Source organism: Mercurialis annua, linkage group LG5 (assembly GCF_937616625.2).
Source record: "Mercurialis annua linkage group LG5, ddMerAnnu1.2, whole genome shotgun sequence".
NCBI lineage: Eukaryota > Viridiplantae > Streptophyta > Magnoliopsida > Malpighiales > Euphorbiaceae > Mercurialis > Mercurialis annua.
Genome location: NC_065574.1, coordinates 1,624,589 through 1,638,983, shown reverse-complemented (window position 1 = coordinate 1,638,983; position 14,395 = coordinate 1,624,589). Strand labels below are relative to the sequence as shown.

General features: G+C 31.4%; 3 protein-coding genes across 4 annotated transcripts; 1 reads left to right on the top strand and 2 right to left on the bottom strand.

Annotated features, from left to right (window-relative positions):
* Positions 1–305: 305 nt before the first annotated feature.
* On the bottom strand, positions 306–2,439 carry LOC126681085 (amidophosphoribosyltransferase, chloroplastic). Its single transcript, XM_050376465.2, has one exon. It carries the CDS (start codon positions 2,291–2,293, stop codon positions 548–550), a length of 1,746 nt encoding a protein of 581 aa, XP_050232422.1. The 5' UTR covers positions 2,294–2,439; the 3' UTR covers positions 306–547.
* Positions 2,440–4,637: 2,198 nt separating this feature from the next.
* On the top strand, positions 4,638–6,429 carry LOC126681095 (uncharacterized). The gene is made up of 3 exons (XM_050376474.2): positions 4,638–4,798; positions 4,896–4,961; positions 6,061–6,429. The coding sequence occupies exons 1-3, from the start codon at positions 4,751–4,753 to the stop codon at positions 6,109–6,111; spliced, it is 165 nt and encodes a 54-aa protein (XP_050232431.1). The 5' UTR covers positions 4,638–4,750; the 3' UTR covers positions 6,112–6,429.
* A 539-nt stretch (positions 6,430–6,968) lies between these two features.
* Positions 6,969–9,796, bottom strand: LOC126681093 (probable ribosome-binding factor A, chloroplastic). 2 transcript variants are annotated; one of them, XM_050376472.2, is made up of 4 exons: positions 9,383–9,796; positions 9,022–9,195; positions 7,933–8,141; positions 6,969–7,199 (listed from the first exon to the last, which is right to left on the bottom strand). In XM_050376472.2, the coding sequence occupies exons 1-3, from the start codon at positions 9,701–9,703 to the stop codon at positions 7,998–8,000; spliced, it is 639 nt and encodes a 212-aa protein (XP_050232429.1). In that variant the 5' UTR covers positions 9,704–9,796; the 3' UTR covers positions 6,969–7,199; positions 7,933–7,997. The 2 variants fall into 2 exon arrangements, with proteins under 2 accessions (XP_050232429.1, XP_050232430.1); XM_050376473.2 differs by having other exon boundaries at positions 6,969–7,196.
* Between the last annotated feature and the right edge of the window lie 4,599 nt (positions 9,797–14,395).

Genomic DNA, 14,395 nt, shown 5'->3' with positions numbered 1-14,395 from the left:
CTACACATGAAGGCCTTAAAAACACTTGGTGATTAATTTAAAGTCTCTGGTCAATTGATGCAAAAATAAGATGATTGCAATTGAGTAGAAGAAATCAGAACAAAACCCAGAAAGAACATCATAACTACAATTGCATTTACATAATCCTATGAATAATAGTAGAGACTTCTAATTATTTGAAAGCAGCTTCTTTTGATAATATTGAAAAATAAATTTTGCTGACAGCCGTTACACTTCTTTAGTATAAATTTGAATCCTATCGCTATAAGTGAAGCAGCATTTTTTCCTGCATATAAATCGTAAAATAAATAAAAAATAATATGCTTATAGCAAAATTTATGAATCCTTAAAAATTGGCAAGCCATATCACTTATGGTTTAAATCTAGCAAAATGTAAACACCTACTGTTCTGGTTTCGGAGCCTCAATAAATCCAAGGAACATAATAAAAGTTATATTAATATTCATTGAAAACGTCTGCATACCCTCGTTACTTCTGCGTATAAAACCTTTCAATTCGGCGAATAGGAGAAAACATAAAGTACACATCAGGAAAACGATGACAGCTTCTGCGCTCCACTAACTTTCTCCAGATTCTGACTTCCGGGTCCTTGAACCCAACCCCCATCAAGAGACTCAATACTTCCGTACAACCCATCATCCATAAAGTCACCGACCTTTTTCACTTTAAGTTCCGTCGGCTCAACGGGGTATTTCCCAGAGAAGCAAGCATAGCAAAAATTTGGGGACTCATTCCCTAACAAATGCTTCAAGCTATTCAATGGAAGAAAGGCGAGCGAATCACAACCAATAAACTCCCTAATTTCCTCCACATTCATTCTATTAGATATCAATTCCTCAGAACTTGGTGTGTCAACTCCGTAGTAACAAGATGCGATAATTGGAGGACTGGCAATCCTCATATGAACTTCCTTAGCTCCGGCCTCCTTGAGCATCCTAACAATTTTTGACGATGTAGTTCCTCTCACGATTGAGTCATCAACAACGACAACTCTTTTCCCTTCCAACACCCCTCTCACCGGGGATAACTTAAGCTTAACACCGAAATCTCTAATTTTCTGAGATGGCTCGATAAAAGTCCGACCTACATAGTGTGACCTGATCAATCCCTGCTGAAACGGCACACCTGCCTTGGCTGCATAACCAAGTGCAGCCACCACCCCCGAATCCGGGACAGCAATCACAACATCACAATCAACAGGAGCCTCAGTAGCAAGTATTTCCCCGAAAAGATGCCTTGATTCATAAACAGACCGACCAAACACAATTGAATTAGGCAAAGAAAAGTAAATATGCTCGAATATGCATTGCTTCGGTTCCGGATGGGGCATTAAACAAAGCGATTGAACCCCGTCTTTGTCCACAATCAAAACCTCACCAGGACTAACCTCTCTCTCATACGTCGCCTCAATCAAATCAAGAGCGCAAGTCTCGGAAGCAAACACAACAGCACCATTACTCCTCCTACCCATAACCAAAGGCCGAAACCCATAAGGGTCTCTCACCGCAACCAATTTATCCTCGGTAACAAACACCATCGAATAAGCGCCGACTAACTTCTCACAAGCATCAACAATCCTAAGAAGAAAAGGTCTAGCTTTCGAAGTAGCAATCAAATGCAAAACAACCTCAGTATCCGAACTAGTATTAAAAATCGAACCGTTATCCTCAAGCATAGCTCTCAACTTCTGATAATTAACTAAATTCCCATTATGAGCAACACCAACAGACCCAAACCTATACCCAGCAACAAAAGGCTGAACATTTTTAAGCATAGAAGACCCAGCAGTAGAGTATCTAACATGACCAATAGCTAAATCTCCAGGTAACTGATCAAGTTTAGACTCATTAAAAACCTCAGAAACTAACCCAACACCAGTAACAGATTGCAAAACATTATTATTATTAACAGCAACAATACCAGCGCCTTCTTGGCCGCGGTGCTGTAAAGCATGGAGAGCCAAATAACAGAGCCGGGCGGCTTCCGAGTCGCCGTAAATACCCACCACACCACACTCTTCACGGGGTTTATCGTCATCATCAGCTTCGTATTCTACAAAAACATCATCTGGGTACTTTTTATTGGCCGAGATAACGTCGGAGATGGGGTTTTTAGAGGCGAAAACGAGGTGGGATTTGTGGGTGCGGGAGATATTTGAAGAGAAAATTGAGGGTTTTGGGAGGGTTTTTGGGAGGAGGGTTTTGTGGGGTTTCTGAGAGTTTGATAGCGGTGGTTTTGAGAGAGGGGAGAGATTTGAGGCTGTGGCCGCCATGGGAGGGCTGAGAAAAGGTTGGGGAAGAAGAAGGGCTGCGAAAGAGACAGTAAATTGAAGGAATCTAATAAGAAAATTTGAAAGAGAGAAGGGGTTTGGTTCTAGGTTTTTAGAGAATCTTTAAGTATAAGATATTTGAAAAGAAATAAAAGTTCTGTTTTTTTCTCTCAAATCTTTGTTAAATTCTTAATTGGAGGTAAAACTTTGTCCTCTTTTTATAATTTTTTTAATGGAGTAGTGGTAGAATATCGCACGACTGACTTTACTAATTAAGAATATTTTTGTGAAAAAGTATGATTGTTTTATCCAGAACAAGAAAGATAAAATATTTCTTAAAAAAATATAACTAGTAAAAAAATTAAATACAAATTAAAAAGTGTGTTGTATAATTACAATATAAATATTAAATTTTGACAATATTAGCCATATGTTAATTATTATTTTACAATCCAAACGGATAATTTTTGATTAATAAATAACTGATGTAAACACCAAAATTTACATTATATTAATATCTATATCAATATACTTTTATTATAAATTATAAAATACCTGATATTATAAAAAAAATAGTTCATATCCGACATGATCGAAAATCAAAATTCATATAAATAACCGTAAATGAAATTGCAGTGTTGCATTTATTATCCAAACTAATACACATTTATATTTTTTTTTTAGAAAGTACACATTTATAATTAAGTAATGTAAATTTTACATATTTTAATTTTTAAATTAAACACTTCATTTTTACATACACAAACTTATGGCTCAAACTCTAGATTCAATACGCTATAGCATTACATTTCTCCCCTCCTAACTTAATACTATGTTATTTTATTATTCTCATCGTTTTAAATTATACATTACTTTTTATATTTGGTAAATAATTTCAATTTGTATCGCGTATTTATAATTGGATAGTCTGTTTGGTGGTTAAAAAGCCCCTTATCGATGACTGTTTTTGCATAATTTATCATTTCAATCTGGAATGGCCCACTCGCCTTTGTCGAGGAGTCATTTATATTCGTCATTATATTAATTATATTAATATAATAAAGATTAACCTTTAATGAAAAAAATAATAACTTAACTACGAAGGTGTCAAAATTGAGAATGTATACTTAAGAAAAAGATAAGCAAGCATGTATAATGATTAGAGCATATAAACATAGTCAAACCGGAATTTGATAGTTAGTTAGTCAAAAATTAGAGAATATTAAATATATATAGAGCATAGATGAGGCGGTCGGGCCGTTCCCCATACGTTTGACTAACTATCTATCCCAAGCGCGGAGAAGGCGCGTGCTCTTCAAAGGACCCATGGATCACAACAAGAAGCTGGACTTCCTGTTCGGTAGATTATGGCCTTGATTGGCATTAGCTTATTCTAATTTTGTTAGTCTAAATAAGAAAATAGATCTCACTTTTATTTTCTCATTGTGGTACAAAATTTATTATTTTTATCGTTATTAGTTTAGTTTGATTATAAATTTTAAAATAAAAATAGAATTTATTTAGAATAAATTAGTTTTTAAATATATACAAAAACTCTTCAAAGATATTTTGTGATATTTATTTTTGAAAAATTAAACGATTCCTTCGAGTAGTAGGACCAATTGCAATTGGGTAGTTATTTTATGTGAAATTGAAAGTGAGTCTTAAATTTGTAAGAGCCAAGGGAAGTGGCTAACAAATGTAAGGACAATGAAAAAGATACTATATCTTAGTGTTATTTTCAATCTTTTGTTTTATGATATTTTATTATAGTAATAATTAAATAAAACATTTCAAATTTTAATTATATATCTCTGTAAATGTTTTTCGAGTTGATGTCACAAAAATTAACTATCTTTATATGTTTTTCAATTTAATCACGTTTTTTAAAATTTGTTATACAAATACATCAACTTTCATTTTTTTCTTCTAAATACATACACGATGTTGACGTGACATTCATTTATTAGTGAAAAATAACCTACACCTCATCAAATTACATTAATAAATGAGTACCAACTCAATATTGTGTATGAAATTGGAAAAAATTAAAAATTTGTGTATATTTATGATAAATTTTAAAAGACGTGATTAAATTAAAAAAAAACGTGTAAAATTAGTGAAATTTTAAAATATTACCCCATGTTTCTCAAGTTAGAGAACGGATGCTGTGTTTTTATAGAAAATACAAGGGTGATAATGGATATTTATTAGGAAAAAAAACAAAAATATAGAAAGTGCTGTACGACGACGTTTGGCATGATCAAATTCAAATCAGATACACAATCACATGATCTGCTAGAGTCGGGTGTACTGAAACATAGCCATCATATATAATGCTTAAAAAAATATTCAGTCGAAGCTGAGTCCAAAATCAACAAGAACGAAAATTAAAGCTTTTGAAAGGTCTGATCGGAAACCCTAATTTTCTTCTTCCGCCTCCTCGACAGCAACCGGAAAATGACGCCGCCACCTGGACTATACTCCGGCACCAGCACCTTAGCGTTGGTAATTTTTCTGATCGATTGCTTAAATTTTTAAAAAAATCGATCTAAATTAGATTTCTGCAATTGACACTGTTTTTTTAATGTTTGAAATTGTGTAGGTGGCTCGTGCGTCAGCCTTCTCTTTTGGTCTTGTTTATGGTAGCATGAAGCTCAAGTATCTCAAGGTATACATACTACAGTCATAGTCTCATAGACGCATTATAATTTGCTTGATTCAATTTTAATTTTATTGATTTTTTAAAGTCAAGTTTATTGAATTGCTGCTGTCTCTTTAAAATGCCATACATTTCTTGATTTGATTTTGAGTGGCTAGCTGATTTGATGAATTTGATTTGATTTAATAGTAATAGCAAGCAATGTATCAACTTATCTAGTTCCAAGTTCCAACTGCCAATTAACTGTTGGATTCGTAATTTTATAGATGATTAAGGTAGGGAGAGACACATTGTTATAGTGTTTTTTTTCTTTTTTCGAAAGTGTAGAAATGTTTAGTTTATAGTAAGATCCTTGCTGAAACAAGCAAAATTGAAAGAAAAAAAAATCTTCTATATAATGCATTAGCAAGAATGATGCCGATGGCAAGCCCATTCTCAACTAATCTAGTTCCAGCTGTCAATTAACTGTTGGATTTGTAATGACATAGATGATAAAAGTGGGGCGGGATACATTGCTATATCATTTTTTTTTTCTTTTTAGGGAAGAAATGTTTAGTTCATAGTAAGGTTCTTGCTGAAATAAGCAAAATAAAAAAGAAATGAGTTTTGCAAGGATTCATTTCTTGTATATATTGCAATTGCAAGAATGCCGATGCCCTATGGAAAAGGAGCATCTTGACCTGAGAAGAAAATATAGTCCTGTGTGTGTGTGTGTTTTGTTGGCGTTTTGCTTTGTGCTTATATACTTTATCAGCTTCTTTTCTCTGTTTGTTGGTGTGGGCTTTGCTTATTAACTTGTTTATCTTCTGTCTTTTTAACTTTCTGTATATATCTATGTATATATGGATGGTAGAAAGTAGAAATGCCTAGTGTTTAGGGCACTTCAGAGCAAATTCTTTTTTATTTTTCATTCTCAATTAATCATGCATTTCTTTGTTACTTATTCTGTTATTATGTTAATTAAACCATCATTTGCTTTAATAATCCTTCTTTTTGTTTGACAAAACCACAATACTTTGCTCACACTCACTTTGATAAAGAACATCTATGAACTTCATATGTAAATTGAATGCTTATTTGAAGTATTTTTTTGTTGGTTCAATTACAGGGTAAAGTAAAATCGCAAAAGAAAGCTGAAGAAAAGGCCGCTCATCACTAAGATATAAGCTTTGTTGAGTTAGATGACTTGATTTTTGATGGCATGGAATAATGCATAGCAATGGCAATGTAGCCAGATTTTCATTTTAATGCAAAGCCTTGTTCAGCCTTGGCGCCCTGATTATGTATTTTTGTTGCTGTTTTTTTAGTGAAGGCTATTGAGTATTGAATCAGTCTGTTAAGCACACTCGCTCTGCGGGCGCCACTACAAAACATCTTTATTTTGCATTGCTTAACTGACTTTAACAATGCTTAAACGCTGAAAGATTGAATCTTCCGTTGATTGATATAAGACTCCTTTGTGAGTTTAGTTCTTCCATCTCCATTTTTTATATGCATAACAAATTGTTTGGTTGATCTTATAGTTGACCTATTGGTATCACTTGTTGAAATCCTACTTTTACATGCATATTCCATTACCCCGTGTAATTTCTCCATTCTTTTATCCTTTTCTTGTCATTGTTTGAATTAGTCTAATCTACAGTCGTTTAATCTATGTTTTCCGAATGATTTTCAATAAGAGTACCCGACTGGAAATCAATAAGAGTACCCGACTGGTTTCATGGCATAAGGTTTCTGGACCTCAAGTTTCAGCTATGCCGAATGATTTTCAATATATTCTTGGTTTTATATGCTGACCGTTATGTCAATTTAACCAATCAATCAACCAGTTCAGTTTGGTTCCAAAATTACTGGTTCATAATGTACTTGTCCATCTCCATACATGATGAAGTCACCATTCATTTGTTATCTTTTCCTTTTCAAACATCTTCTTCCACAAAATTTGGAAGGCAAAATTCAAAATTTGGTTGGCTTATTTCCTCTGTTCAATAGCAATATTTAAAGTTGATAACAGGAAGATCCGAAGATGGTTGGCTTCCACTGAAAAACATATACATATAGTAATTCAAATGAATCTAATTCTCACCCAAAAGCAATTGAAAGATCGTATCATACATGCATAGGATACCAAAAACTCAAAATGATGATCACCTTCGTACAGGATGGTGCGCCAGTCTAGGTAGATGAGCACCCGTTGACATACTTGCTTCTGCTTTTATATCAGCCATATGCTTAAGCTCTTTTCTACTGATGAATAAAGTATAAACAAATTTAGTGCAAGTTCTAGACCACACATATCAAAACTAATAATGCATAACATTGCTCTCTTGTATCAATGATACTCGATACACATCCTCATGCCTCCCGTATTGTCCACACACAAGTAGCATGATTCTTATTATACACGAAAATAATAATTAAAACGGTAGTTAAGAAACATATTCAAAACAATAGTTAAAAAAGAAGTATAAACAGATACCAAATTGATGGAGCATATGCATGATAGTTTAGGTAATAGACAGGATTCAAACAAAGATACAATGTCCTTTTCGTCTAAAATCTCGGTACAGGTTTCATCGTAAAGATCCAATGTAAAAAGAAAAAGACAGCACCAAAAATTCCAATTGTGAATTTATGATTTTACTTTTGGAACTTCATTGAATGTTCAAAATCACATACCGGGACATGATTTTACTTCATTATGTATTTGTATGCATCTCGATTCTTAGACCATGTACTTAATTCAATTTAATCTCAAAATAATCCAAATGTTAATAATTAATTATATGTGCAAGTTTTGCTCATCTCTATGTTACAAGAGATTCTTAAATTAGAGTCTTAAACTTTAGACAATTAATAGACGAGGCTAAAAAATTAGTACGCTAAAATTAATCAGTACATATGGAGAAAACAATTGAACAAATATAAACAACTAAAAGCATCACTAATTAGAGAGCATGAAGCCATGAGTAATACTAACCTGATACAAATGTTTGTTTATGCCTAAACTAAGAAATCGGTGAAGTCAGGCAATTGTGCAAGCATCTAATTTACATAAATAATCTCTTCATCAGGGTCATCGCCTTCCCAATCTCTATCATCTTGAGGTGAATCAGATGAGTCCGAAAGCTCATCTTCGCTCAAGTCATCCTCTTTCCCGGCTTTAAGTTTATCTAATATCGCAATTACCTGAAAAGGTTGATCAAACATATCACTATCTAAGAATCGAGATTCATACAAATCCATATTGAAGTAAAATCTATTTGCAGCAGCACAGCTGATCCTCAACAGATACAATTTGGATGAAATTGAAAAACAAATAGAGTTTAGAACCCAATCGCTCACAAAAAAAGTTTCCGAAAGAAATAATACATTGGTGGAATGCGTTCTTCATCACCCTCAAAGCTTTAATTTAATTCACTATAACGTACAAGATGAGGTTGGCAAAAGCAGAGCTTTTTATTTTTGTGGAAATGCCTATGAGTAGATTAAGGAGCCATCAAAGTGAAAAAGCAGCCATGAGTTATTTAAGCAGTTCTCTACACGAAATGAACTTTATAGATACTATAATATCGGTGTTTTTCTAATCTAAAAAGAGAAATCCCTCGGTAAAACAACTGAAATGCTAATAGGCATAACAAGGATAAAACTCTCTGCAAACACTGCAACCAAAACACAACAGAATCTTGAATATTATAGCATATTCAAACTTCATAAAAAATATACCAGGATCTTCATTTTCTCGCCAATTTATCTGTAATACATACTTAGTTTACATACGCAGATCTGTCAAAAAGAACTTAGAGAGATGCACATACATAAAAAACCAACACTTGAGCTAATGTGATAAAGATATAAGATTTGCAGACCACTTTCATCTTCCGGTAAACAATTTTACAATAGATAACCTTATGCCACAATTAAACCTACAAGTTACAGCATTAGAACTTAAACTTCATGACTTAGTGCAATTCCACCAGAAAAGACATCATCTTTTCGATGCAAAAACTAAACATATGCTTAAAGGTAATAATTCAAACCAGAAACCAAAGATAGTAAAAGGACTTACCCTACTTCCTCTCTCAAATGATTCATCTTCCACAAACCGTATCTCAGGAGTCAATCTCAGCTTCATACGCCTCCCTAGTTCGCTCCTAACATACTTAGCTTTCGCCTTTAACCCGGCAAGTGCAACTTCCTTTCCTCTATCATCTCCAAAAACAGACACATACACTTTAACAACCTACAAATTACAACATGAAAACAAAAACAAAAAACAAATTCCTTCATTACTAAACAAATAAATAACCCAATTAACGAAAATCAACAACATCAACAACAAAGAACACAACTTTCCTTAATAACTCAACAAACAAACAACAACCCACCAAATAAAATCGAATTTAACTACAATTAAACCAGATGGGTACCTGCAAATCACCAGAAACTTCAACATCACTGATGGTAGTGAGTGAAGACAAATATTTGTCAGCACCCAAAGCAGCCTCAGGCAAAATAGCATACTGTAATACTTTATCAGTTAAAAGCATATCAGAAAGCTCTCTCTGTATCTGCTTGGCCACCATTTTTACTCTTCTGGGATTAGCCATACATTTTATGGTGTTAATCAGAGACTTTTTTTGTGGAAATTGGACATGGGTAGCTGATTTTGGAGTCCAAATTGGAAACGGGTTGTGAGAGATTGGGTGATAATTGGGGAGGGGATGATGGTGTAATTGTAAATGAAGCATTTCTGTTAAGATTTAAAGCTCTTCTCTGTGCTTTCTTGTTCCTTGGTAATTTTTGTTTCTGGTTTCTAATAAGAATATCCAAAGTTATTTTTGAGCGCTAATGTAATAATGAATTTCTATTATTTTGGAGCAAATTATTTTAAGGCCCTTCATGTTTATTATAATTTATAGTTTGGTATCCCTTGTTCGAAAATCAAACGATTTGGTACATCAGTTTTGATTTCGTCAACAATTAGGGGCTTCTGTTCGTTCCATTAATAATTTGATATTCACTTTCAAATGATTTCGTACCTCACCTTCAATTATGTTAACGATTTGGTACCTCACTTTTAATTATGTTAACAATTTGGTAATTCATTTTCAAACGATTTGGTATCTCACATTTCATTTCATTAACGATTTGATACTTATATTTAACAAAAGATTGTAAGTGTTTGCAAAATCGAAATTGAGATATTAAAATTGAATTTCAAACAAGGGGTACCAAACTTCGAGACCTTAGAGTAATTTGCTCTTATTTTTATAGGCTTAATCACTAAAAAATGCCAAATCTATACGTCTTGTGTCAGTTATAGCCAAACCTTTAAAAATCACCAGATTGAGCCAAACATTATATGTTCTATTTTTTAGCCATTTTTGAATCGAACAGGTTTTTTTTTTACATTATGTCGTCCATATCACTGCCAACTAAGCAATTGGTTGGCATGACAGCTAACATATTTAAATTAGATTTGGCTATAACTGATACAAAATGCATAGTTTTGGTATTTTAAAGTGAATAGAGCTAATTTAAATCAAATTAATTTTTAAATTCATTAATTAATAAATAAATTCTATCATAATAAAATTCATATATATCTTGAAAGATAAAATTTTTTATTTAACGCCAGTTAAACTTAATCTAATTTTTTTACTAAACTTCTAATAAATGTGTTTTATAATATTTGATAAATATATAATTAACTTAAATTTTATTAAAAATATAAAATGTGATATTCATCGTAAAATGTATGTTATTCTCCGATCCGTCGACACCGCCACCGTTGAGACCCAATTGTTCGTCTTCTGACAAACAATCTGAGAGTAATATACACAACAAACATACGACTGTGTTCATAATTCAACTACACACACATAAACAGAAAAAAAATTACTCAATAGACTGCTTATTTAAAAGACGAGTGTAATTTTTTTTTCTTTTTTCTTTTTTATAAAGTGAAGCTCATGGATTAGTTCATTTGAATTTGAGGAGTTCATGTTCACGATCTACACCATTTATTATAAAATAAACTGTATAGATTAATTTGGAGGAAATTACACAGTATGACTCATTTTCTATAAAGTTATACATTAGTGACTCACTATTTTTTTAATGCAGAAATCTCTCACTATTTTTTAAATGTTTTCATTTATACCTTATTATAATTTTAGTCCCTTTTTACCCTCCCTCTTTAATAACTGAGCTGAATAAGAGTTTCTCCAACCTCAGAAACAAATATAAAACGACACCATATCACGTCATCATTATCTCTGGAATTGTTTCACGGTGGCCGGAAGTTTCATGATTCCGCCGAAGAAGATCGTGGAAGAGCAATTGGAAACAACACTGGCAAAAGAAAGAGTCATCAATTAAGAATCGGACGATCAATAAACTAACCCGTTTATGGTCCAACAACCCGTCGTCGACTGCTGCAAATGGGACGACGCGTGAAGGCTTGTTATTTGTTTCCCGATAAGGACTAGGAATGGTCACTGAAACTCAAAGTTGAAACAACAATACTAATTGCAGATGTTTGAACAGTTGAAATTGATTACACTGATATAACAATTATTAATGTAATTATAGTTTTTATTAATTTCTCCTACTTCTAAATCAGGTTATTGTTATTGTTGCAGTCTTTTGATTTGCTGAGATTTGTGTTGGTATTGCACAGTGGGTTTTTACAATACATTGGCAATTAAGTATATTGTTTTTATTATACAAGAATTATTTTACAGGAATGCATTAGCTAGTGATGATAGATTTCTCTATTATATTTATGGTCACCGACTTTAAATTTTATATGCTCTGGTTTAGTTTTGTACAGGCCAAAAGTAACAAGTTTCTATACTTCATCCTTGAGTGAAGAGAGAACTTAACTTGAGATAATTGTTTGGTGTTGTCATAGTATTGATAAGGGGGTTTCTTTTTTTCCTGTTTGAATTAATCTCTTGTTCCATTCAAGTTCAACTCTGGTGAACAAAAATCTGAAACCACACTAGTTTTTTTGGGGTTATGTGGTAGAGTTGAATTATGATTATACATGATTTAACTTCTACTGAGCTTAATAATGATATGGAGTTTCCTCCTACTTATTTTTTTAATGTAAAATTATTTTAAATTTAATTTTAATTAAATATAAACTCAATGTTAATTTAGTTTAAATTTAATAAAAATGCAATATTAACTCAATATCAACTCAAATTAAATAAATCTAGTCAAATTTATTTATTTAAGATTAACACTATTAAAAATAAATTTATTTTTCCGTTTACATCAAACACTATTAAAGAATTTTTTCTATAATATGTTAAATGTATAGTCTAATAAAAATATAAACTTAAAGTTAAGTAGAAGTCAACTCAATCTAAACTAAATATCAATTGCATTTTTTTTTTTTTTTTGTGAATTTTGTTGTGATAAATTTGTGATTCATTTTTAAGTTAAATTGGTATTTTTTTTTAACATTTCAAATATTTCCTTTATTAGAAAAGAATCTACTAATATTATGAAATTTATTTTAAAATGTTATCCACTTTCTCTATTTCTTTATTGATACTTTTGGGCCTGGGCTTAATCACATACCTGGATCTTAATCTACAACACCCAGGTTCATCGAACTTGGTTACAAAGTTAATCTGGGCTGAAGTTGATATACAGTTCGATAAAATACTCGACTAGTTTCATTGCGATTTTGATTAATATGGTTTTACACTTTTACTCAAGTTTATAATGTTGCTGAAAACTTTGACAAAGTTGTGTATCCCGTTTTGAAAATGTCTTGAAAATCGAAAATTCTCAGAAATTCATAAGGAAATATTTTGGGCCATTTTAGTAAATAAAAAAAATTAGGCAGTTATAAAGATAAACTAAAAAATTCTCCACATGTAATTCTTTTTAATCAATTATCCATAAGTTTATTAATCACATTATCTAAAATAATTTTTATCTGCTTATTTTTGTTGGTTTTCATTATATTTTGTTTATTTTATTAATTTGTGTAAATGTATAAATAAAATTTAATATATATAGTATTTTATAATTTTTAATATTTATAAATATATTCCTATGTATTTATTATTTATATGTCTCTTTCACGTTTTGTGTCCTTCATCTTATAAAACTGCCGTTTTTTCGTGTCCGTTTCACGTCGTTTCCGTTTTCTTTCCGTGTTACATTGCATATTATGTTATTATATTTTCATCATAATTTCAACACATTTTAACATCATAGTGGATTATTAGTTTATAGATTTCAGTATAATTTCATAACTATATTGTATATCTATAATATTATTTTATTAGTATTTAAGTTTTTTTAGTTATTTATAAGTCTTTTGATGTTTGATATTATATGACTTTAAAATATGCATATATAGTTCAATGGTATCAAGTTATCTCAGTATGGTTTTATTATTGTTTAAAACATAGTTTTGTGAGATTTTATATGATTTTACAGTACTTGATATCTCTGATGATTACCTTACTTATTACGACCATTTTATCAGAATCAATGAACCATAAAATGGTTAGTCGTATCAATCATGGAATAATACTACCACGTTGTCCATAATTCTTCATCCCCAGTATGCATGGTTTGGGTGTCTATAGTTCAGTTTTTATTTTATTAAACTTACTATATCTATAGAATTCTAACAACATCAAATTTTCCCTTACAAAATGGCTAACCTACTTCCTTTTCTAAATGAAACTCTTTTTCACAACAAAAGAAGAAATAGGAATAAGAAGAACTCCTAAATTTAAATTTAGAAAGCCATCTTTCAATTTTCTATATGCATCATTATATGCAAAAAAAAGAAAAGAAAAAAATTGGTTCTCGTTTTAGCTCTATGTCACTTATATATCTCTATAGAGATATCTTCCTCCGCTAACAAAATATTCAAAGAATTCCATTTATTCCGATGTGAATAACAAACATGTCTATATTTCTTGGTTTGTCAGGCTATGAATAATTTAACTATTTTAAAATAATAGTAGATAGATGAAATTACTAGAAAATAATTTTTTAGCAATAGATTTTTCCGTGGCTAAAAGGTTGAAATCCGTATGTTTTTACAAACAAACTTATTATTTTGTTGTTTCTTCAAACATTTCCAATACGTTTTATTGGATTGTTTTATAAATGCGCGTAAGTTTGTATGATTAGTTTGAAAAAAAAATAGATTTTAAGATTTTTTATTTGATATTAATTTATTTTTGATATGAATGGCATCGACTAAAGCATATGCGATAGCATGAAAAGAGCCTTTAACCTTCAACATTATTGGCTATTGACCGACCTTTTTCTCTCCACGCAAATGAACTAAAGGCAAACAAATCAACCAAATTTTTTAGTCCAATTTTCATTAAAAACGTTTGTTAATGCTATTCAATAATTTCTGTTAACAGTTCCGGTCAAACTAAACCCCTTTC